The sequence below is a fragment of the Pseudophryne corroboree genome, chromosome 3, assembly GCF_028390025.1.
Source record: "Pseudophryne corroboree isolate aPseCor3 chromosome 3, aPseCor3.hap2, whole genome shotgun sequence".
Taxonomy (NCBI): domain Eukaryota; kingdom Metazoa; phylum Chordata; class Amphibia; order Anura; family Myobatrachidae; genus Pseudophryne; species Pseudophryne corroboree.
This window is the reverse complement of record NC_086446.1, coordinates 459,307,771-459,332,077: the sequence shown is the minus strand read 5'-3', so window position 1 is coordinate 459,332,077 and position 24,307 is coordinate 459,307,771. Positions and strand designations below refer to the sequence as shown.

Sequence of the window (24,307 nt, the reverse complement as noted above, 5' to 3'; positions counted from 1 at the left end):
TTTAAGAAGCTAAGATTCACTCCCTGTAGGCGGCGGCTTAGCGTGTGTAACTCTGCTAAATTCGCCTTGCGACCGATCAACTCGGAATGAGGGCCTGTGTCTGCTGCTAATATAGACTGGATGATAATGAGATGAAATCAATATATATATATATAATATCACTAGTACTGCAGCCGGACAGGTATATATATTTATTATGTAATGACTGATGACGGACCTGCTGGACACTGTCAGCTCAGCAGCACCGCAGACTGCTACAGTAAGCTACTATAGTAGTATGTATAAAGAAGAAAGAAGAAAAAAAAACCACGGGTAGGTGGTATACAATTATGGATGGACGAGCGACTGCCGACACAGAGGTAGCTACAGCCGTGGACTACCGTACTGTGTCTGCTGCTAATATAGACTGGATGATAATGAGATGAAATCAATATATATATATATATATAATATCACTAGTACTGCAGCCGGACAGGTATATATATTTATTATGTAATGACTGATGACGGACCTGCTGGACACAGTCAGCTCAGCAGCACCGCAGACTGCTACAGTAAGCTACTATAGTAGTATGTATAAAGAAGAAAGAAAAAAAAAAAAACACGGGTAGGTGGTATACAATATTATATATATATTATATACAATTATATATATATATATATATATATATTAAACTGGTGGTGACTGGTGGTCAGGTCACTGGTCACACTATCAGCAACTTGCCAGTAGTACTCCTAAGCAGACAATCACAATATATATTATACTGGTGGTCAGTGTGGTCACAATGGCAGTGTGGCACTCTGGCAGCAAAAGTGTGCACTGTACGTTATATGTACTCCTGAGTCCTGCTCTCAGACTCTAACTGCTCCCCACTGTCAGTGTCTCCCCCACAAGTCAGATAATATACAGTCACACTATCTATCACTTCAGCAAGTAACTAGTACTCCTCCTAATGCTCCCCAAAATTACTACTGTGTCTCTCTCTACTGTCTCACTCTCTTCTCTATAAACGGAGAGGACGCCAGCCACGTCCTCTCCCTATGAATCTCAATGCACGTGTGAAAATGGCGGCGACGCGCGGCTCCTTATATAGAATCCGAGTCTCGCGATAGAATCCGAGCCTCGCGAGAATCCGACAGCGGGATGATGACGTTCGGGCGCGCTCGGGTTAACCGAGCAAGGCGGGAAGATCCGAGTCGCTCGGCCCCGTGTAAAAAAACATGAAGTTCGGGCGGGTTCGGATTCCGAGGAACCGAACCCGCTCATCCCTAGTGCACATGTCCCAAGCACATAACTATTTCAAGTGCCCAGCCTGTACCTTCCTTCTGGGGGCCCTGGGTCACTGCTGACTGGCACCATGTGCCCATGTAAAACCCCGATCAATCAGCCTTTTTGTTGAGCAGCTATCCAAAATTTCACTAATCACAAAAAAACAGCATTCCGTATCTGCGTAGTATAGTGCGGAATACTGTGGGACACACAGTTAAATATTGACCAGGTTACAGCGCTGGTCAGATACAGCAATGGTTGGATACAGTTCCGGTTCAGACACAGTGCAGGTGACGGTGCAAGTTGGATACAGTGCAGTGACATGCGGTGAGATCATAGACTGGGGAGGCACTGATGGAGATATATAGATCTCAATCAGTGCAATACCCAGTCTATGACCTCACCGCATGTCACTTGTCGAGATTCATTGCATGCATCCCCCCCCCTCACCTATGTGTCCGGACAGTGAGTGTAGGTGCTGCTGCTGGCTGGGAGGAGAGGGAAGAGCGCTGGCCTCCGCCGCATCCCACTGCTCCAGTCTTCAGGCCCACCGCTCCTCCGCTGCTGTAGCTGGGTGCCCGAGACAGCTCCACTGCCGAGACCCGCCATCACTTCCGCCCGCCGCGCCGCATATAGCGGTGATTGGACATCAGATGCAGCAATGGATCCGCTGTCCAATCACAGCTGCCTCGCTGACATGGGGGTGGTGTCCCTGTCAGAGACACACTTGTTTAAGTGCCACCTTCAAGCTTTTTTTTAATGGGCTTTTAATGTGCTTGGGCCCGCCCCCCGCTCTGTTCCATTCCCATTGTCTACGGGAGGCACTGCTATCAGTGCCTCCCAAACTGATTTTAGTAGTTAAAGTTATTAGAATAAAATAAAGAAGATACTTATGACACAGAATATCTGTCATAAGTATCTTCTTTGTATTATTTTAATAATTAATCACAGGGGAGGCACCCTGACTGCACGTCCCTGATACAGTGCGCGTCGGATACAGTGTGGAATACAGTGTGGTTTGAATGCATTGCAGTTTACAGTGTGGGCTGCACTGATACAGTGCAGGTTAGATTCAACAATCAGAGGCGGCCTTAGGCATAGGCAAACTAGGCAAATGCCTAGGGCATGTGGTATACTTAGGGGCACCAGCAGCTTCTGCTGATTAAAATGAAATGCGGCATGCCTATATTCTGTGTGTGACTGCGGCTGTATCTGCATACGATACCTCTGTGTGGAGGTGTCGGCAGTGCAGGGGTGCTGGCTGTGTCAGCAGTGCAGTAGTGCATGCGGTTTCCTCAGTGCAAGGGTGCTGGCAGTGTTGGCAATGCAGGAGTGCCAGAGGTGTTCTCAGTGCAGGAGTGCCGGCAGTGTCCTCAGTGTAGGAGTGTCGGCAGTATCGGAAATGCTAGAGTGCCAGAGGTGTCCTCAGTACAGGAGTGCTGGCAGTGTCCTCGGTGCAGGGTTGCCGGCAGTGTCGGCAGTGCAGGCAATGCAGGAATGCTGGAGGTGTCCTCAGTGCAGGAGTGCCGGCAGTGCGGGCAGTGTGGGGGTGCCAGCAGTGTGGGAGTGTTGGTAGTGCGGGCGGTGATGCTATTAGCATAGTGGGTGCATCCATCTTGCCCCATTGTAGCTCTATCAGCCAATCCGCAGTCAACCCATTGAATACAATGGGACTGGCGCCCGAGCCAAAACCTAAGGATCCGACAGTGGGATCCTGAGATTTTGCCTCGATTTGGGATCCAGGGCATGCTGAGAGACCTGAGGTTGTGGCTCGGATCGCCCCAGATCCCCTATGTTCGGGTGGGTTCAATTCTCTGAGAACTGAACCCGCTCATCTCTAATAGCAATGCATTTGACAGGTTTGTAGACCTGCATACCACTACAGGTCTACAGCCTCATAAATAGTGTAATTTGCTACACATCTCCTTATTGTAGTATGAAAGTATATGAGAGACAAGAGACCAGCATAGAAACATGGTTGTTTTGCCTCCTCATAATCATTTCCAATCAGGTTGAGAGCAGCGTGACTAGCAATTTCCAGTCTTACATACAATGTTTGCAGGTGTTGGATTGCTTGAAATGTAAATAGAATAAAGCAATTATTGTTAAGTAATAGGCTATTAAGAGCAGTGAAAGATTTTGCGTTAACTCAAAAACAGGTGTGGCCCTGACCAATTTGGTGCCCCAGGCAAGATTTTGGGTTGTTCCCCACATGTGGGATATTTGCACGTGCAAAGGCATGCATACACCTAAAAGGGGGTGTTGTCTCACAGAAGGGACATAGCCTCTCTGTGTTCCCCTTCCCCAATTGTGCTGTGTTTCCATCCCATTCAGCCTCAAACCTCCCCCCTTATTCCTCTCTCGAGCCCCAGCCAACACAGTGTCTCTCTCCAGCTTCAGCCCATACAGTGTCTCTCCAGCCTCAGCCCACAGTGTCTCTCTATAGCCCCAGCCCACAGTGTCTCTCTCCAGCCCCAGCCCATACAATGTCTCTCCAGTCCTAGTCCACTTAACAGTGCCTTTCCAGCCCCAGCCCACAGTGTCTCTCTCTAGCCTCAGCCCACACAATGTCTCTCCAGCCCCAGCCCACACAGTGTCTCTCCTCACCTAAAGACCACAGTATCTCGCTCCAGCCCCAGATCACACAAGGTCTCTCTCCAGACACAGCTCATACAAAGTGTATCTCCAGCCACCAAAACTTACCTTCCTAGATGTCTACTGGCTGCCTGCCATGGCGTCTCTATTTGCTCTGTCTCAGCATTATGACTGAGTGAAGTCATGACATCACGTGCACTGTGCCTTAATAGACAAAAAAAATTATTCACCGGCCAATAAAGTTACAGAAACACCCTGGAGGCTATGTGATGGTCACTCTGGTGGTCCCCAATTTAGACTATATGTAACAGGGTTAGAGGAACAGATACCATCTCTTGATACAAACATTATTGAACAGCAGCAAAGAGATCACACAAATCCAATGACAGTTTTATTAAGCAGCAAAATAAAATTAAAATAAAAAAACCCCTTCCTTGTCCAGCAGTAACTAAACAGAAAATGTTCCTACCTGTCAATTGCAAAACATTTGAAAGATTCAGCAAGTATAGTTCACTTGTACCAAGTAGCACGTTTCTGTCACAGAGACTCTGCAGTCTTTTTCCGCAGGCAGTGAGAGAATCATTTTCCAGCCTGACAATCTTTTATGACACTCACACAGTTGAAAATGCTAGTTAGTCATCTTAGGCTACATGTTCTGAAGATCTGGAATGGGCCTAATGGATGGAGCCCACCCTCACTCTCTATCCATAACCCCAGGAACCCTTACCAAAGCCTAAAAGCTCTTAGCAACACAACTCAAACATTTTCCTGGGGTTTTAAAACATATAGGTCAGATACCTAGATCAAATATACCAGCCCTCAAACACTATTCAAGTGTTCTTGTCACATATACAGGGCTAGAAGCGTCATCGCTTGGAGGGTGATACAATAAAGAGAGCTAAAGTACCAGCCAGCTGTCATTTTTCAAACACAGCCATGGCTGTTAGAAACTGATTGGCCGGTACTTTTTCTCTCTCCATTTTATCACTTTCCAAGCGATGACGCATCTAGCCCACAATGTTAAATACTCCACCAAGCAGTATAACTTGGGATGCAGTCAGGTTCCTGACGATTGGGATCCTAGCAGTCAGAATACCGACCCCGAAATCCCAGCACCGCACTGGAAAACCATGGGAGGGGGGGCAGAGGGTTAGGGTTAGGCTCTGGGTGGGAAAGGTTAGGGTTAGGCTGCGGGGAGGGTTAGGCTACAGGGGAGGGAGGGTTAGGATTTGGCTTCGGAATGGAAGGTTAGGGTTAGGCACCACCAGGGAGGGTTAGGGTTAGGCTGTGAGGGGTGGGGGGGAGTTAGAATCAGGCTGCAGGAAAGGCAGCTTAGGGTTAGGAGTTAAGAGACCAGGGTTACCTTAGATAATAGTAGCCGTCTGGATCTTAACCGCCGGGATGCCGCTTTCAGTATTTTGACAGCCGGCCTCCCATGCACCGGAATCCTGTATCCAACCCATATAACTCATTTACTGAAATTTTATTTGGGTATAAACTTTAAGCCAGGTCAACCAATGAGAAACATTTCATTGTCTAACTTACAAAATAATACAGATGAAAGAGTATTGCTCATTAGTTGCCACAGTCCACAGATATTTTAGTGAAGAAAATTATGATTTTTGTGCGTCTCCTAACCAGGCAAAGCAGATTTTTTCTGATAATAACACATTCTTTTTTTCTCCACAGAGGAAAATGAAAATGAGAACATATGTGGGTGCATGACTGAGTGTAAATCCAAAACAGAAGCGTATACTTACCTGTACCCCTTCAACATTGAGTACAATCTCTTTGCTGCAGCCATGATTTATATCATGTGGAAGAACGTAGGGCGTCAGATTGATGAAAATGCTTCTGACCACCATGGATTAGGACCAGGAGTCCACCAACATATCCCCCTTCTGGGGCTTATATCTGGACTCTCTGTTCTGATTACTGGCCTTGTGATGTTTATCCTGTATGAAATTGGAAGAGAAGACAATCTCAAGCACTGGCTCTCAGTGACAGTCTTTTACTTCTTTCATGTGGTCAGCCTTGCACTCATGTGTCTGGCCAATATAGTCGGGATTGTCATCTTCAGACTGGATAATAGAAATATGGACAATGAGAAGAATCCGAGCCGTTCACTAGATGTGGCTCTATTACTTGGAGCAACTTTAGGCCAGTATGGAATATCCTATTACTCCATTATTGCCATGTTATCTAGCCAACCCTTCAGCCTCTTGTGTGGTTTAACACTCTCCTACTCTATTCTGATGATTATACAGCACTCTCTTCAAAATGTTTTTATCATTAAAGGTTTATACCGTCTTCCACCCAGCAACTTTCTCATTCCACACGACAGTCCAACTACCACAAAGTCTGTAAGACAGCATGAAGGCATGAAGCAAGTCATTGTGCAAGAGAAGGAGAGTATACGTTCCCTTACAGGTCCTCCTATGGATGCAAATCGTAGAATGTCAAGGAGAGAAACCCTGACTATGCACATCAAAAGTCATCTCAAGAAAAGAAAAACAATGAAAGATATATATTTGTTTCTTTTCCTCTGCAACATTATTGTAAGTATTAAGTGAAATAGTACAGTCTTTATTGTATACCATTACTTAACCATAACTTTGGTGATTAAACACTGGCATTAAAACACATGCCTTGATTAGTTCTATTTAATGCCAGCCAAATCATGCAAACAGATATGTGGGGGGAACTCATGGGTTCCAAATACCCCATATACAATTCTGCTTGCACCAGTAGTCAGGAGCATAGGGAACTCAGGAGTTTCTTTTAGCTGCTGCATGCTCCTTTGCAAGTGTTCACTAAAGTGTCTTCTGCTGACCACCCTGACCACCAGTCACAGATGGTGTTGGTTGCCCAAAGCGTGACATTTTTATAAGGGATCCAGACAACAATTTCAAAACATTTTAAAACTAAACATAGCAGAGGGGGCTATTCAGAGTGGAAATTTTGCTGTTGCAGTAAAATCTGCAACCATATACTCACATGCTGGGGGCCAACCAGCACAGGGCAAGGCCGTCCAGCATGTATGGCTCTGCCCCGCGATGCGTTCACAGTTAAATTGTGAATGCATCGAATAGAGGTCAACCCTGTCTGCGCAGCCTGGCTGCGTAGGCAAGGACACCGCCGCCATGTTTCCATATGCAGGAAACGCAGGCAATGTCATAGGCCGGCCCTGAAAAAATGGCCATGACACGCTTGCATTTCCCGATCACCTCCGCCCAATGCCATGTCACTGGCCCGGACACCCATCACCTGTCAATCACCATGCAATCGCCTCCATCGCACCCTATGGACGTGGCCGCTGCATGCGAACGCAGCAGTTGCGTCCATCTCTGAATAAGGCCCAGAATCCTAAATGGAATAGGAAATAAAACCACCCAGGTTAAATAAAATACAAAAGTACATTTTATTAAACAGTGATATGAATATACACAACATTTCAGTCAGTGAATCTTAATGAAGCATTATATTTGTATCATGGGGAATGCCATTTATTTTCATTATATAGTAGATTTGTGATACCCCCATCTTCCTCGTCTAATTGGACTATTATTGAGATGTTAGTTTTATATTCTTTGTTCTATGACAGACATTTAGTAATACCCCATGAAAAGTACTGTAGTATAATATAATTGTAATATTCAAACTAAATTATTTGGCGATTCTACTACTAGAGATGGACAATGTTTTGATAGTTGTGTTTTCATCATTATATGGTGGCTTTCCAGGACAGCCACCATCGAATGGTTTGGAAGTGATGGCCATCCAATGTTAAAATACTGCTGAGTTCAGCAGATTAATATAGAGACTGGCATGCACAAACCATCACAATGTTGTTTTCACTGAATTCTTTTGATGTGATGGATAGTTACCATTGCATCAAAAGTTTCAATGTCTGAAGCCCAGCCACCATTTGATGGCAGGCTTCTGATGTCCATACCTAAGCCCCACAAGCTCTTAATATCAGTAATAAATGACAAAATAAATGTAATTAATAAAAGAGACCCTTATCAGTAATAATTTTAAAGACGTATTACAAGCAAAATACACCAAAAACCGTGAGTACCTGTACTTAAATAGCCTTTTCTACACTTGTTCTTCTTTTTATCTCATCTCTTACTTCTAATGTTTTTAAATGACTTTACTCTTATATACACTGCTGTGGTGTTTTTTTACAAGTTTAAAAAAGTGCATAAATTAGCATATTTACATGCATGTGTTCAGTGGGGTACATACACCCCAAGTGTCAGGCACCAACAATTAATACACTAGTAGAACCAATATTAGGTAATGCATTACCAATAGCATTAACATAGCAGTAAATAATGTAGTAATGCAGTAGTAATGTAAGTGAAAATAGTCATTTTCACGCACATCTGTAAAATCCAAGTATAAGGTCCAGTCATTACACAGGCAATGCAAAATATATCAGTGATACCCTTTGATTATCTAGCAGACTTCATGAATGAATATGGACCTATTCTGTGCACATGTGTGAACTCGAGACACACTAACACTGCTGCGTCAGACCTGGTAGTATAAATGTATGCCGCTACTAATTATTGGTATAACTGCCAGTGTTAGGGATCACAGGAACAGCTGCTTGTCACCTTGCTCTGATAATATGATATCTGATACTACAACTCGCAGAGGCAGATGGGACATATCAAACTGGAAGTGACTCTTGTAATGAGAATTACCTTGTACCGGTTATTTTCTCCACAAGACGTAAACAAAATATCTCTCCGATTTCTAATCTCCTATACACTGTAGCTAGCTGTATATTGACAACAGATTCCACAAAATGAAAAAATTCAGAATGGCAAAGAAAAGCTGCACAGTCAGAGCAGATAATAGATTCTTTCATATCTCACTTAGCACTAACATGTTTTATATATGTGGCCTCCATGCAGCACTGCAATAGAAGTCTCTATTCCTTTCCAAGAAACATATTCAGCTGGGGAACATAAATAATGTCCATGCTTTAAAAACAATCAATATCGCATTCACTTTAACTTAACGCGTTATATTAAAAGCTCTGAGTAATAGTGCAGTTTCTTCAGGGTATAACATGTCCATCTTTACTAGATCTTATTTAAAAAAGAGTTAGCCAACCAGAATACATCTTCAACTGAAACAATCCAAATTTATTTAATTCATACATGAGTTAAACAGTTAAAACTCATTTTAATTAGCTAGTTGAGACCAATAATAAGAATTGCAACTCTTAGCTTAACCAAAACAAAGTACAGTATAAGTAATGAAAAGAAAAGGCACGGTACTGTTTGATTTGTTCTGCAATGCTAATTTACTTCAGATAAAAAAGGCTCAGTATAATAATCTAAACCTTTATAAGTTCATACATGTTTAAAATGTTTGAATAATTAATAACAAGAGAAGGAAATTAATACCTGTAGCAGTTTTGGTGAATCTCTCAGAATTGCACAATCCAGTAAAAACAAAATGAACACTTAAAGCATACATAAATTACAAGCCTCTTAGACCCACTGGGCCCGATTCAGACCTGATCGCTGTTGCGCAAAATAGCACAGCGTCCGATTATCGAATGTCTGCGCATGCGTATGAACCGCAATGAACAGGCGTGATGCCAAACAGCGACAGGATGGTGCAAAAATTTTGATCACAAGGCGTTTGCAAGGTGATTGACAGGTAGAGGATGTTTGTGGGTGGTAACTGCCCATTTTCTGGGAGTGTCAGGAAAAACGCAGGCATTCCCAAGCGTTTTCTGTGAGGGTGTGTGACGCCAGCTCCGGCCCCGATCAGCCTGTTTGTATCGCACTATAAGAGTAAGTCCTGGGCTGTGCAGAGACTGGAAAAATCATTAGATGGTGAGTGAGTTGCGAATGGATTTGCAGGTGTACACTGCCTGGCGAAGTTTTCGCATGGCATACGCATGTCATACGCATGCATTCGCACACTTGTACGGGGCGGGTTTTCACTCTCTATGTGCGGCGACTATCTGATCGCAGACTGCTGCAGATTTGCAGCACAGCTAACAGGTCTGAATCCGAACAAAATGCATTTAAGTAATATTGGAAGAGTTACTATAAAGAGTTAATTTAAAATAACTGACAGACATCTCTGTGCAGGCCCGCTAATTACACAAACACGCCCTTACTGTACTTCTACAGCGTCCAGTTCAGTGACTTTGCACGTGGCATGGACTTGCTCAGACTGGCAACATCCTCTAAGCAACCAGTAAATAGTGTAAAGAGAGCATTATGAAGTTAAAGTAAAAATAACACAGTATATATATATATATATATATATATATATCACACTTTTTCACAACATATATAAATTATATTATGAGTTTTAGTTAGTTTTTATTCAAATGTAATAGTCATGATTTGGGATTAGGAACTACATTGATTACACGGATTGTACATGCTGAGACGTTCACTTTCTTCATAATATACTGTAAGATAATGGGGAAGTTCTACTAAATGGTGATATTAAATAATTAGAAACCATCTAAAATGTGCATGTTTCTTTTCAGCAACTCTTCTAAGAAACAGCATTTTTTTTAAATCTATTTCCATTTATTTAAACAAATATGATTTCAATAGCCATGTTCAAAAATCTCAAAGCTTTTCAGCTCAGATTTATCAAGCTGTGGAGAGTGATAAATACTATGGTGATAAAGTACCAACCAGTCAGCTCCTAAATGTCATTTTTCAAACACAGCCTGTAACATGGCAGTTAGGAGCTGATTGGCTGCTACTTTATCACCGTGCAATTGATAACTCTCCAAGGCTTGATAAATCTTCAAGTTTAATGCATCTATTTATTTCAATGGGATTTTCAGTATGTGCACTTCACGTAGAAACCCCACTGAAATAAATTGAGACTTTAACTGAATTGAAAAATACTGTACATATTTGAGTTTTCCATTGATAGACAAATAAACCATTTATGAAATAGTCTGACATTTGTATACCTGGTAGATGTGTCTAATTCATTTCAAGTAACCCTGCTCCCCAGCATGGTATGAATTAGTTTTTTATCATGTGAACAGTGATTTGGAAATATTTAAATAGAAAATTACTTAAAGACTTTCAAATCTCTATTGATGTGGGGAACAAACATTTAACATGACTGGGGGTGCACCAGCAACATGAAAACACCATAAATTATAAAATGCAGGAACATTTGGAATACATATATAACCCGTCTAGGGAGTAAATTTACTAATGTGGGAGTTCTATTTAAGATGGGATGTTGCCCATAGCAACCAATCAGATTCCAGGTATTATCTTCTAGAAGGTGCTAGATAAATGAGAAGGAGAATCTGATTGGTTGCTATGGGCAACATCCCATCTTAAATAGAACTCCCATCTTAGTAAATTTACTCCTAGGTGTCCAAATGTTAGAGTTTTCTTTTAGTAGCCCACTTGATGCCATAAGCAAAGGTTGTCATATTAATTTCAATGTGCTCATTTATGTCAATGAGATTAGACCTGTGCAAAACCAATTATAAACGAAAAGTCTTTTTCATTAACATACTCATACCTCCCAACATGACCCTCTCCAGGAGGGACAGAATGCTCTGCTCCTGGACTTCCCTCTTAACGTAAGCACTTGTGATGAAACGCCTTACTTATCCATTCACCTGTTCAACACAGGTGCCGGCAATCACAAATTAAGAGAAAAGTCCAGGAGCAGAGCATTGTGTCCCTCCTGGAGAGGGTCATGTTGGGAGATATGCATACTTGTAAATACATGAAAAAAATGATTTTTTTTTTAAATAATGTTTAAGTTATTCTGTATGAATCCAATGTAAAGATTATTACTGATTTCAACAGTTCTCAGATCCATCAAGGTATGAAGATATGATGGATGTTGGTATATCAGTGTTAGCACAGTCATTATACAGACTATACAGTAAAAACTCAACGGTGTCACTTTCACTTCTATGGCTGTTTCAGATCTCCCCTTAACTTTCCTAGATCCAGGATTGTAAAAGGGACTGTACTGTATGTGTGGTGGAGAATGAAATGGCAGAGTCAAAGGTGACACCTAGATACCGGAGTAGAGGGACAAAGGAGAGAGTCATGTTGTCAAAAGAGGGGCAGAGGATGGAGTAGAGGGGCTGTGGCTGGTTATGAAATGAGTTCAGTTTTAGAAATATTTAGTTTCAGTATTGGTACACGATAAGATGATGGACTTTATTTTGGAGGTTAAATGGGTAGCAAAATCAAGCGCACTGAGGGAGGAGGTAAGTTGGAGGCGGAGAGGAGTATGTTGGAGGTAGCATAGATATGGTGAGAATTGGAGCCCTAGGAAGAGATGAGCGCTTTGAAGTAGGGTTGTTTAGCAAGTGAGAAAGTGGAGCTTTGGAATGAAAGAATGGAATTGAAGGGAAGAAATTCAGTAGAAAGAAAGCACTACTACCTCCAGAGGCGCTCAGCACAGCAAGAACAATTTCGGAGAAAGTAGGTCAGAAAAGAGCACAAGGGTTGGGAAGCAGACTGATGGCTGTAGCTGGATCAGCAATTTATTTTAGTCCAAACCATCCCAGAATGAAGGGACCACGGATGGGATACAGGAGTGAATGGATGGGTCTGGGATAAACACAGCTCATTGGAAGCTGAACACAAGGGACTCCTATAATCTCTGTCCATCTAGACTTTGGCTCCACCTCTACATCTCCATATCTGGGGCCCCACTCAGAGCAATAGAGTGCATCAGTGTAATGTAGACACAGGCGACCGGATTAGGCGACCTAGTCCTCATCTCTACAACTGCTAGTAAATAAACATATAACATTTTCAAGTATATATATATATATATATATATATATATACACAGATATATATACAGTATATATATATATATATATTTATTTAAACAAACAAACAAACAAACAAACAAACAAACGTCTTTATGTTTCACTGAATAAGATTTGTAGTATAAGCTTTCTTAACACAGGTGACATTTTCATTCAAAATAATAATTTTCACTACATCATTCAACTGAAATGGCCTAAAATAATGTAATTGATATAATATCTTATTACAACATGCAGGGGTCACTGTTGAGAAACTTTTATTGATAGCAAAATTAAAAGCACTACAATATGTATAGTATATATGCCATAGCGAGTTCTATTTTTTAATTTTTTATTTTATTTTACTTCATTTACTGCCAATTAGTCACATATGTTGACTAACAACTCATTAGATTTAGGGGCAGATTTAACAATGAGTGATATTCCTAAAATCACTCGTTATCAATGATAAATGGTGCTTCAGTCAATCAGCTCCTGTCATGTGTTTGAAAAAATTATAGTTAGGAGCTGATTGGCTGGGGCACCATTTATCACTCTTAATGGATGTTAACCACTTGCCTGGCATGGTCGCATTAGATGCGACCATGCCTGCAAGTGCTTCAGCTGACCTGGTAGCACAGGATGCGACCAGTCAGATAAACTGTGTTAGCAGCTGCAGGGAAGGGAAACTTCCCTCCGTTGCTGCTGTCAGAGAGACCGTAAGGTCCCTCTGCCTCCCTGCACTCTCCCCTACTGATTGCCGTGCTGCCGATCACTGCTGATCGGTCAGCACGGCAGGATCCCCACCTCCAGAATCTGCAGACAATGGCAGCCGCTGGGGAGTGTAAATTAACCCTCCAAAGCCACCCCCAGACCTCCCCTGTATACCTGGAGGCTGTCCCGGCTTTCAAAATGAAAGCCGCAATGTTCCCGATCAATGTTTGATAGAAAAAAATATTTTTTTTACAAAAAATGTAAAAAAATAATTATTATTAATATTTTTTTTTTATTAAAATCATTTTAAGTAGGGTTAAATTCATGTTCTTCACCTAATTCACTCATAAAGATAACAACAATTTCGGAGCGGTTTTTGGCAAAATAAATCGTCAGTTAAGTGGTTAACAAAAATCTCACCTGTTGTTAAATCTGCCCCTTAGACTGAAATGTACCATTTGATCACCTGGGGGTATATTTACTAAGGTTCCGGTTTTGACCGATTTGGTGTTTTTTCTTCAAAGTGTCATCTCGGGAATTTACTAAACTAAAATCTCGGCAGTGATGAGGGCATTCGTATTTTTTTGGAAGTCAAAGAAAAAAAATACGAATGAATACACCATCGGTCAAATACGCCTGTTATTTGATACAATTCGGTAATTTACTAAAAATTCTATTTCACAAACACTGCCGCCAATAGCCAAACACTGGCATGAAAAAATACAAATCGTAAAAAAAAGCAGTTTTAAAATAGACCTGCTTTTATTTACAGTGTTCTGATAGGCATGCACGGATCAGTGAGATCCGTGCATGTTTATCAATTGGGAAGGGGTGGTAAAGTGTTAAAAATCTGAAAAAAATTGCGCGGGGGTCCCCCCTCCTAAGCATAACCAGCCTTGGGCTCATTGAGCCGGTCCTGGTTGAAAAAATATGGTAAAAAAATTGACAGGGGTTCCCCCATATTTGATCAACCAGCACCGGGCTCTGTGCCTGGTGCCAAAAATATGGGGGACAAAAAGCGTAGGGGTCCCCCGTATTTTTAACACCAGCACCGGGCTCCACTAGTCAGAGAGATAATGCCACAGCCGGGGGACACTTTTATATAGGTCCCTGCGGCCCTGGCATTAAATCACTAACTAGTCACCCCTGGCTGGGGTACCCTGGAGGAGTGGGAACCCCTTAAATCAAGGGGTCCCCCCTCTCCAGCCTCCCAAGGGCCAGAAATGAAGCCCGAGGCTGTCCCCCCCCATCCAAGGGCGGCGGATGGGGGGCTGATAGCCAAGTGTAAAGAAAAGAATATTGTTTTTAGTAGCAGTACTGCAAGTCCCAGCAAGCCTCCCCGTAAGCTGGTACTTGGAGAACCACAATTACCAGCATGCGGTTGAAAAACGGACCCGCTGGTACCTGTAGTACTACTACAAAAAAATACCCAACAAAACACAGAACACACACACCGTGATAGTAAAACTTTATTACATACATGCACACCTACATACATACATACATACATACTTACCTATGTTCACACGAGGGTCGGTCCACTTCTCCATGTAGAATCCACGGGGTACCTGTGAATAAAATTATACTCACACAATCCAGTGTAGATCGGTCCTCTTCTACTTGTAATCCACGTACTTGGCAAAAAAACAAACCGAAAAACCCAAACCACGCACTGAAAGGGGCCCCATGTTTACACATGGGACCCCTTTCCCCGACTGCCGGGACCCCCTGTGACTCCTGTCAAAGAGGGTCCCTTCAGCCAATCAGGGAGCGCCACGTCGAGGCACTCTCCTGATCGGCTGTGCGCTCCTGAGCTGTCAGTCAGGCTGCGCACGGCAGAGATACAATGTAGCGCATAGGCGCTCCATTGTATCCAATGGTGGGAACTTTGCGGTCAGCGGTTGACCGCGAGTAACCTCAACCACTGACCGCAAAGTTCCCACCATTGGATACAATGGAGCGCCTATTCGCTACATTGTATCTCTGCCGTGCGCAGCCTGACAGCTCAGGAGCGCACAGCCGATCAGGAGAGTGCCACGACATGGCGCTCCCTGATTGGCTGAAGGGACCTTCTTTGACAGGAGTCACGGGGGTCCCGGCAGTCAGGGAAAGGGGTCCCATGTGTAAACATGGGGCCCCTTTCAGTGCGTGGTTCGGGTTTTTCGGTTTGTTTTTTTGCCAAGTACGTGGATTACAAGTAGAAGAGGACCGATCTACACTGGATTTTGTGAGTATAATTTTATTCACAGGTACCCCGTGGATTCTACATGGAGAAGTGGACCGACCCCCGTGTGAACATAGGTAAGTATGTATGTATGTATGTAGGTGTGCATGTATGTAATAAAGTTTTACTATCACGGTGTGTGTGTTCTGTGTTTTGTTGGGTATTTTTTTGTAGTAGTACTACAGGTACAGCGGGTCCGTTTTTCAACCGCATGCTGGTACTTGTGGTTCTCCAAGTACCAGCTTGCGGGGGAGGCTTGCTGGGACTTGTAGTACTGCTACAAAAAAAATATTCTTTTCTTTACACTTGGCTATCAGCCCCCCATCCATCACCCTTGGATGGGGGGGACAGCCTCGGGCTTCACCCCTTGCCCTTGGGTGGCTGGAGGGGGGGACCCCTTGATTTAAGGGGTCCCTACTCCTCCAGGGTACCCCGGCCAGGGGTGACTAGTTAGTGATTTAATGCCAGGGCCGCAGGGACCTATATAAAAGTGTCCCCCGGCTGTGGCATTATCTCTCTGACTAGTGGAGCCCGGTGCTGGTGTTAAAAATATGGGGGACCCCTACGCTTTTTGTCCTCAGTATTTTTGGCACCAGGACCAGACGCAGAGCCCGGTGCTGGTTGATCAAATATGGGGGAACCCCTGTCAATTTTTTTACCATATTTTTTCAACCAGGGCCGGCTCAAAGAGCCCGAGGCTGGTTTTGCTTAGGAGGGGGGACCCCACGCAATTTTTTTCTAGATTTTTAACACTTTAATTTTTTTTTAAAAGGTGCACACTGAAGAACTGCACGGATCTCACAGATCCGGACGAGATTCATTGTGTTAATGTCGGCAGTGTTTTACTATTCACTCCCGTAAAACACTGGCCGAAATTACGAATGACATCGACATCGGAAAAAATGAAAATGCAGAATACGACAGCTTAATAAATGTGGCGTAAAAAATTCAAAAAGTTGCAAATTCACACATTCGATGTCATTCAAGTTTGAACTTTAACCTCATTCAGAAAAATACGAATTTTAGTAAATATACCCCCTGGTGTTTTGCAGCAATCATTGTCCATATTCCTGTGTTATTCCATTGTTTTTTATTTCTTTCCCACAGTTCTGGATTATGCCAGCCTTTGGAGCTCGGATCCGGTTTGACAATGGCTTAGAAGTAAATTTTTTCGGTTTCACGATATGGGCCATAATTACCAACGTCTGCCTTCCTTTTGGGATTTTTTATCGAATGCATTCAGCTGCAAGCTTACTAGAACTTTACAGCATGGCATAGAAGACTTGTTGCACGCTTGGCTCACTGAGATACAAGAAGCTTGTTGATTAACATAACTCCTGTTTTTGTAACAGATAAGGAAAAGAACCGTGGGGTTAAAACAACAACTTGTACAGATCAAGATAATTTACAAACAAGCAACCTACAACTCTGGACCTTTTTAAAATATATATATTCTTTGGGATATTTTGCTTAGTAGTGGAAGTTTGCAGGATTGTTCGAGAGCAGATTTTCCCCACAATCAATCTTTTTTAAAGATTTATTTTATTAGGTCCACTCAAAACATCAAAGTTACCTATATTTGCACATCAAAAAATGCTTGTTCTGCTATGCCAAATTTCAGCTGAAGGGGGCTGAAGCAAAGTTGTAAGTAAATCATGTGTATCTTGCTCCCAGTCTGCGTGCATGCAGAATATCTGTATATTCACCTTTATGCAGAGCCGTGCACATCTTGCAATGAGTCTGCCCCCCTCCCCCCTGTTGGTGTACCGGTATGTCTGGCTTGCTACTAGTCATCATTATCACCTATACTAGATGAGACAGGTGTATTTAGGTTTATGTCCAAATCTGTATAACCTGCGGTTGGGTTGACATGCCCCCAGTGGTGCCGAGAGAGGAGGGGAGAGAGTACAAATTACCCGGGCCCAGGTGTGATGCAGGGGTCCAGTGAGGAACCAGTGGGGGCCTGGGCCCCCTCCCCCTTAACTGACAGCAGCAGCTGCAACTCTTCTCCTCAGCCCAGCACATGATGCTGTTTGCTGGGCTGCAGTGTGGCCATGGATGTACTTCAAATACCATTTTTTTCAGAATTTTTTTCTGAGGGTACATGACCACGCCTCTTATGATTAGGTCACACCCTTGAAAAGTACCTGGGCCCAGACTGGCTCTCTACTGCCCTGCATGCCCCCACAGAACTTGGCAGACACGAGATTGCCCCGTTACAGCCCAGTTTTGCCTTTTATGTCATACATGCAGAGGCGTCACTGGGTGTGGTGACACCCGCTGCACACCCTTCATATGCCAGCGCGTTAGAGGCACACTCGCTGCAAAAAGGGTTGCAAATAAATGGGCGTGACCTCGCGGATCATCACTCTGGGGGCGTGCCCTGCATCTCCAGAGATGTTGGGCTGTACTGCGGCGCTACCCCCGGAGACTGTCTACGGCGCTGTCGGCCCCTCTGTTATGGTAGGAGCCAGGTGCTGTAGCAGAATTTCACATTGCAGCACCTGGCTCCTGTCACTGCGGAGGAGCCGACAGATTTGTGCCCCCCCCCCCCTTCTAGGCGTCACACACCTTGGGACGCCACTGCATACATGTAAAAAACAAGAAAATATACTGACAAAAACCTGCATGTGTGTGTAAAGAGGACAGGTGGAGATGTTGCCTATATTAACCAGCTTCTTGCTATCATTATATAGAATGTACTTGATTTTTTGTGCACTGATGGCCTAATTCAGACCTGATAGTAGCCGTGCAAAATTTTGCATGGCTATGATCAGTTATTCAGACATGTATGGGTTGCAGCGGCTGCGTGTAATGTCACACAGCTGCCGCGGCCCGCCCCCCGCACGGTCCGGGCACGCCTGTGGTGCCCAGACGTGCCCCCAAAATGGCGGCCAAGCTCCGCCGGCCCACCCCCTCCCGCCCAGCTACCACCTCTGCCTGTCAATCAGGCAGAGGCGATCGCTAGGCTGAGATTGCCATCGGCTGTGTGGCATGCGCCGGCGCATGCGCAGTTCAGACCTGATTGGCTGCTGTTCGAAAATGCACAGCAGCGATCAGGTCTGAATTAGGCTCTAAATTTGATACATCTACCCCATAGAGAGTAAGCTCCACTGGGTCAGGAACTGATATGAATGACTAAATATGCTTTGTAAGGTGATGCCCGATATATAAATGTCTGCTAATGAATAAATGAGACTTAAACAAATATGACTCTGCATCACTCATACCTGTGTGTGCGCTCAGTAGCAGGGCAGTCACAGTGTGGAAACAAACACGATACGCTCTGTAAACAGGCACACTGTACGATCAACTTTGAATCAGCCCTAAAATCTCTAATGCCCGTTTCTACTTACATGTTAGCTATGTTCATTTGCAAATGTGATCACGTAAGGGCAAATACAGTATGAATGCTAATTGTGCTAATTACTGTTTTTTTTACGAAAAAAGTTCCAGTACTCACCTAAAGTTACACATTTATACAAGATTTACACTAGCTTCCATACTCTACAATCATTAGATGCTTATACTATATGATTAATTTCTGAACTGATCTCACTGATTTCTTCCTGTTTCTGGAACTTATTAAAAAAAAACTTTAAATGACACATGAAGAATGGTACTGGTGTAACAGGTAGGTATAGGTGGAAATGTCTGTGCAGGTGTAGATGTCAGCAGACGTACCTGGATTCTTCACCGGAATCACTTCCTGAACCGGATCTCACTGCTGGAACCTTAGGCAGAGGTCGAGGAACGCCAACCCCAGCGGACCCAACACAATAGCCACCACACGTTAGGACGGTGATAGAAAGATTTATTATTCAGGAACAGCAGGTCACCGCTATGGAGTCAATGAGTTAAAAGGCAAATACAATTTCACCCATGCAAAAACAGTGCAAACAAGAATGTATAATAAAATGGCAAAACCTAAATGTACAATCACAATATATTGGTACAGTATATTACTTCCTTATATTACACTGGTCACCTGAAATACTCTAGTTTGGGCACACGGTAGCGGTATAACTTCCGCTCTTCCTCTTATCTACTTTGCAATTAAAGTGAGTACTCAGTTCATAGCTACTCTAAATAGCTAAGGAGTCCCTTTAGTCTCTTTTGAGTGTGCACACTTTACAAATTGCTGTCTCAGAGGTAGCAATTAAAGCAGATAGTTGAAATACAATAGCAGAGTATATGGCACAGTGAGAAGCAGAATTCAGTAAAGTACCGTAACACTGTATAGTGGGCAGTTCAAGAGGAAGCCAATAACAAGTTGCATGCATTTAACAAAATGTAGCATGCAGTTCAGTTATTTTCCCTGAGAGACGTGCAAGCTGGTAGCCTGAAAGGTCACTGAACGATATCATACAGTCACTGACTAGGTCTGTGAATAAACTGTGTGTTGCAGTTCCATTAATAGCAGAGACTATAGCCCAATCAATGGCAAGAGATACCTGCAGTTTAGGAGTTGTAAAGGAAAACTAGTCTATTTCAAACTGGGAGGCATGAAAGGAGAATAGTTTCAAGCTGGACAAAAGGTTTGAAGCCAAGCTAACAATGCAAGTTGTGGCAAATCCCTGGGAATCTGCAAGGATCTCTTCCTTACTCTGTCCCTTGTTAGCTGTGTCTACAGCGCAGGATAAGAATAGTCTTTCTCTCTCTCTCATCTGACATCCTTTTCAGCTGCGTATGTGGAGCAGGATGACTCTGGGTTTCTAACTGAGGGCATTAGCTAGAGTGTCTATGAGTCAGAGGTAGGTACCTGCTTTCAGCTGCCTCACCCATTCCCCTCTATCACCTGAGAACTTTCCCGGCAGCTTCTCTCAGTAATGGGCAGGCTGGTGTCACTGCAGTGGCTGGCGGCTCTCACAGCGGTCTCCTCTGCGGCAGCTCCACTCTCCACAGCGTGTCTCCTCACAGTGGTCTCCTTGTCTCCTCACAGCGGTCTCCTCAGTGGCAGCTCCACTCTCCGCGTTGTTACCTCAGAGCACCACTCCTCACAGCATTTCTCTCTGTCACCTCAGCAGACTCCTCAGCAATCACCTCAGGAGGAAACCCCCGCCTCCTACTCTTCCCGCTCTGCACCATCCAATCAGCAGCTTTGATTCCTCCTGCTCTGCATGTCTGCACCTGGGTCCAAGCACTCCACAAGTTGCTGTCCTTTGGTTGCTGGCGTTGCCTAGCAACCTGAGCAAGGGGAAGCTGTTAAACCTTTCAGCTGCACTGTGATGGCTAGTGAGAAGTGAGGGTTCCTTTTAGGGAAAATTTAGGTGTCTCACCCAGGTTGTCTCCAGTATATGGGTGATGGTACCTATATAAGCACATATATCCCCATAAATCCAAGTTAATAGGATATCCATGTGTGTCACATATTCTCCCACTAAAAATATGCATGTCCTCACGAAAGATTTTAAAAGGCAAGAATTCTGAGAAACCATTCGTCAAATACACACTCAAGTCTTGAATGTAGCAGGGCAATATTAAGCATAAACAATAAAATCAAGGTAAGTACATACTTATTACATTATATACATATATACATGACAGCGGTTGATAAAACATTTCACAATATTTCAATTGCGTTACCTTATAGGTAATGTACCTCTTGTACTGCATTCTGGCCTCTTAGGAACTGGGGTAAGCACCCCTTTGGCCTGATCGGAAATATTACAAAGCATATCATCACATTTAGTGGGTACCTCTACCCTGGGTCTTGGGGCTATTGGTTTCATGGAGCTTGGAGTTACACTACCCATAAATAATAAGAGCACTATGGGGTCATGAAATTGAATACCCCCTGGAGTCCCCCGCCCCTCTGCCAGAGGTGAGTCTTTTTCTACTGCTGGTATTTCAATGGTGCAGAGCTTTACTTGGTCATGGGGAACAGTACTCAAATGTCCATCGGGTCTTTGCATTTGGTAAGCATATAGTCCATCAGCTGGAACTCAGACAATCATGTAAGGAACATCTTCCCAGATAGCATCTAATTTACTGGACCAAAGATTTTTCCTTTTCTAAACTTTATCTCTGATCTTGAGAGGCACTGGCCGGGCATCAGAGTTATAATTTTTCTCCTGACGGTGATGCACCATTTCTATCCATTGTTCAACCAGTTGCCAAGCAGTTTCTATCCGGTACTGATGTTCTTGCACCCAGTCAGTCCACACAGTGTCAGATTTATCCACCACTGGTGCCATCTCTAAGTATTTTGGGAGTTTGCCCTGTCTCCCGAACATTAGGTAGAATGGAGTGAATCCCATGGAGCAGTGCTCCGTATTGTTATAGAGGTAAGTCAGTTCCGGAAGATGGTTAGGCCACTGGTTACGTTTCTCTGCTGAAAGACTTTGGAGCATCCCAATTACAGTCTGGTTGGCACTCTCACATAGGCCATTCCCCTGTGGGTGATAGGCTGTAGTCCGCAGTTTCTTGCAACCGTAGAGAGAACAAAGTTTGTGGAACAACTTGGACTCGAAGGCGGGGACTTGGTCAGTGAGAACTTTGTCAGGGTAACCGTAGGAGCAGACAAAATGCTCGAGGAACAGTTCAGCCATTGTTTTTGCTGTCAAGTCACGTGCTGGTACCACCACCAAGAATTTGCTGTAGTGATCGGTGCTCAACTTTTACATGGTCTAAAGCAACAAGTTCAAGTGGGCAAGAGCTCAATATAGGATGTAGAGAATCTTTCTGAGATCCGTCAGCTTGTGTTTTCAAATTACATATCCTGCAATCATGACACCACTTGTCGATATCAGATCTCATCCGGACCCAAAAGAATCTCTGTCGGAGTACTGCCTCCATTTTCTGGGTCCCGAAGTGCCCTGACTGGCTGTAATAGGCGTTAAGCAACATGTCAGCTTGCTGTCTGGGTTACTACAATTTGAGAGATGGGCTGGTGGGTACCGGAATCAAGGCTGGTATGGACGACAAGGCCCTGTCGTAGGCTGATTTGATCTCGGTGGCGTAACAGTTTGATCAGTTCTGGGTTGGCAGCGGCTCTCTGGGACATACATGAATATTGCTGTGGATGAGGCCCATTAGGTCTTGTAACACAGGACTCACTTCCTGTACTTGCTGCCAGTCGAACCCAAGACTATTTGGCAAAGCATTTTCGGAGGTGAGGTCAGTAGCAGCGGTCACAGGATCGGAGGTAACTATTGGCTTTCTTCTCCTGGGAGGTTTGAACAAAGGGGTCTCAATATCTTCAGGCCAATCCCTTTCCAGGAACAGCAGGTCACCGCTATGGAGTCAATGAGTTAAAAGGCAAATACAATTTCACCCATGCAAAAACAGTGCAAAAAGAATGTATAATAAAATGGCAAAACCTAAATGTACAATTACAATATATTGGTACAGTACATTACTTCCTTATACTTGGTAACTGCACTGGTCACCTGAAATATCCTAGTATGGGCACATGGTAGCGGTATAACTTTCACTCTTTCTCTTATCTACTTTGCAATTAAAGTGAGTACTCAGTTCGTAGCTACTCTATATAGCTAAGGAGTCCCATTAGTCTCTTTTGAGTGTGTACACTTTACAAATTGCAGTCTCAGAAGTAGCAATTAAAGTGGATAGTTGAAATACAATAGCAGAGTATATGGCACAGTGAGAAGCAGAATTCAGTACAGTTCCATAATACTGCATAGCGGGGCTGTTCAATAGGAGGCCAATAACAAGTTGCATGCATTTAACGAAGCGCAGCATGCAGTTCTGTTACGTTTCCTGAGAGACGTACAAGTTGGTAGCCTGAAAGGTCACTGAACGATATCATACAGTCACTGACTAGGTCTGTGAATAAACTGTGTGTTGCAGATCCACTAATAGCAGAGATTATAGCCCAATCAATGGCAAGAGATACCTGCAGTTTAGGAGTTGTAAAGGAAAACCAGTCTATCTCAAACTGGGAGGCATGAAAGGAGAATAGTTTCAAGCTGGACAAAAGGTTTGAAGCCAAGCTAACAATGCAAGTTGTGGCAAATACTTGGGAATCTGCAAGGGTCTCTTCCTTACTCTGTCCCTTGTTAGCTGTGTCTACAGCGCAGAATAAGAATAGTCTTTCTCTCTCTCTCATCTGACCCCTATTCAGCTGTGTATGTGAGCTGGGTGACTCTGGGTTTCTAACTGAGGGCATTAGCTGGAGTGTCTGTGAGTAAGAGGTAGGTACCTGCTTTCAGCTGCCTCACCCATTCCCATCTATCACCTGAGAACTTTCCCGGCAGCTTCTCTCAGTACTGGGCAGGCTGGTGTCACTGCAGTGGCTGGCGGCTCTCACAGCGGTCTCCTCTGCGGCAGCTCTGCTCTCCACAGCGTGTCTCCTCACAGTGGTCTCCTCAGCAGCGGCTCTGCTCTCCACAGCGTGTCTCCTCACAGCGGTCTCCTCAGTGGCAGCTACACTCCACTCCACTAAAAAGAAATTGCTCTCAACAAAAAAACTTTATCACACAAACAAATCAGTTGAAAACACAGTTTTTGGAAAAAGGTTACAAAGAAATAGGTTTAAGTCATGAAATAGAAAATATTTCAAAAATAGAAAGGAATGAATTAATCCAGTATAAACAAAAACAAGAAACAAAAAACTTTCAAATGGCATTCATCACCCAATATAACAGTCAGCACAATTATTTTGAGTCCATTTTACAAAAACATTGGCACATACTTAATTTAGACACTCAGCTAAAAGATTTGATCCCTGAGAAACC

The 24,307-nt window shown here is 43.6% G+C and overlaps 1 protein-coding gene across 1 annotated transcript in view; it reads left to right on the top strand.

The window, feature by feature from the left end:
* LOC135055991 (proton channel OTOP2-like) overlaps positions 1 to 18,814 on the top strand; it is an 80,086-nt gene extending 61,272 nt beyond the window's left edge. Inside the window, exons 5-6 of the mRNA XM_063960669.1 lie at positions 5,554 to 6,422; positions 16,716 to 18,814. Of these exons, the coding sequence (XP_063816739.1) occupies positions 5,554 to 6,422; positions 16,716 to 16,886 (1,040 nt within the window). The 3' untranslated portion in view covers positions 16,887 to 18,814. The remainder of the gene's footprint in view (positions 1 to 5,553; positions 6,423 to 16,715) is intronic.
* Positions 18,815 to 24,307: the final 5,493 nt, after the last annotated feature.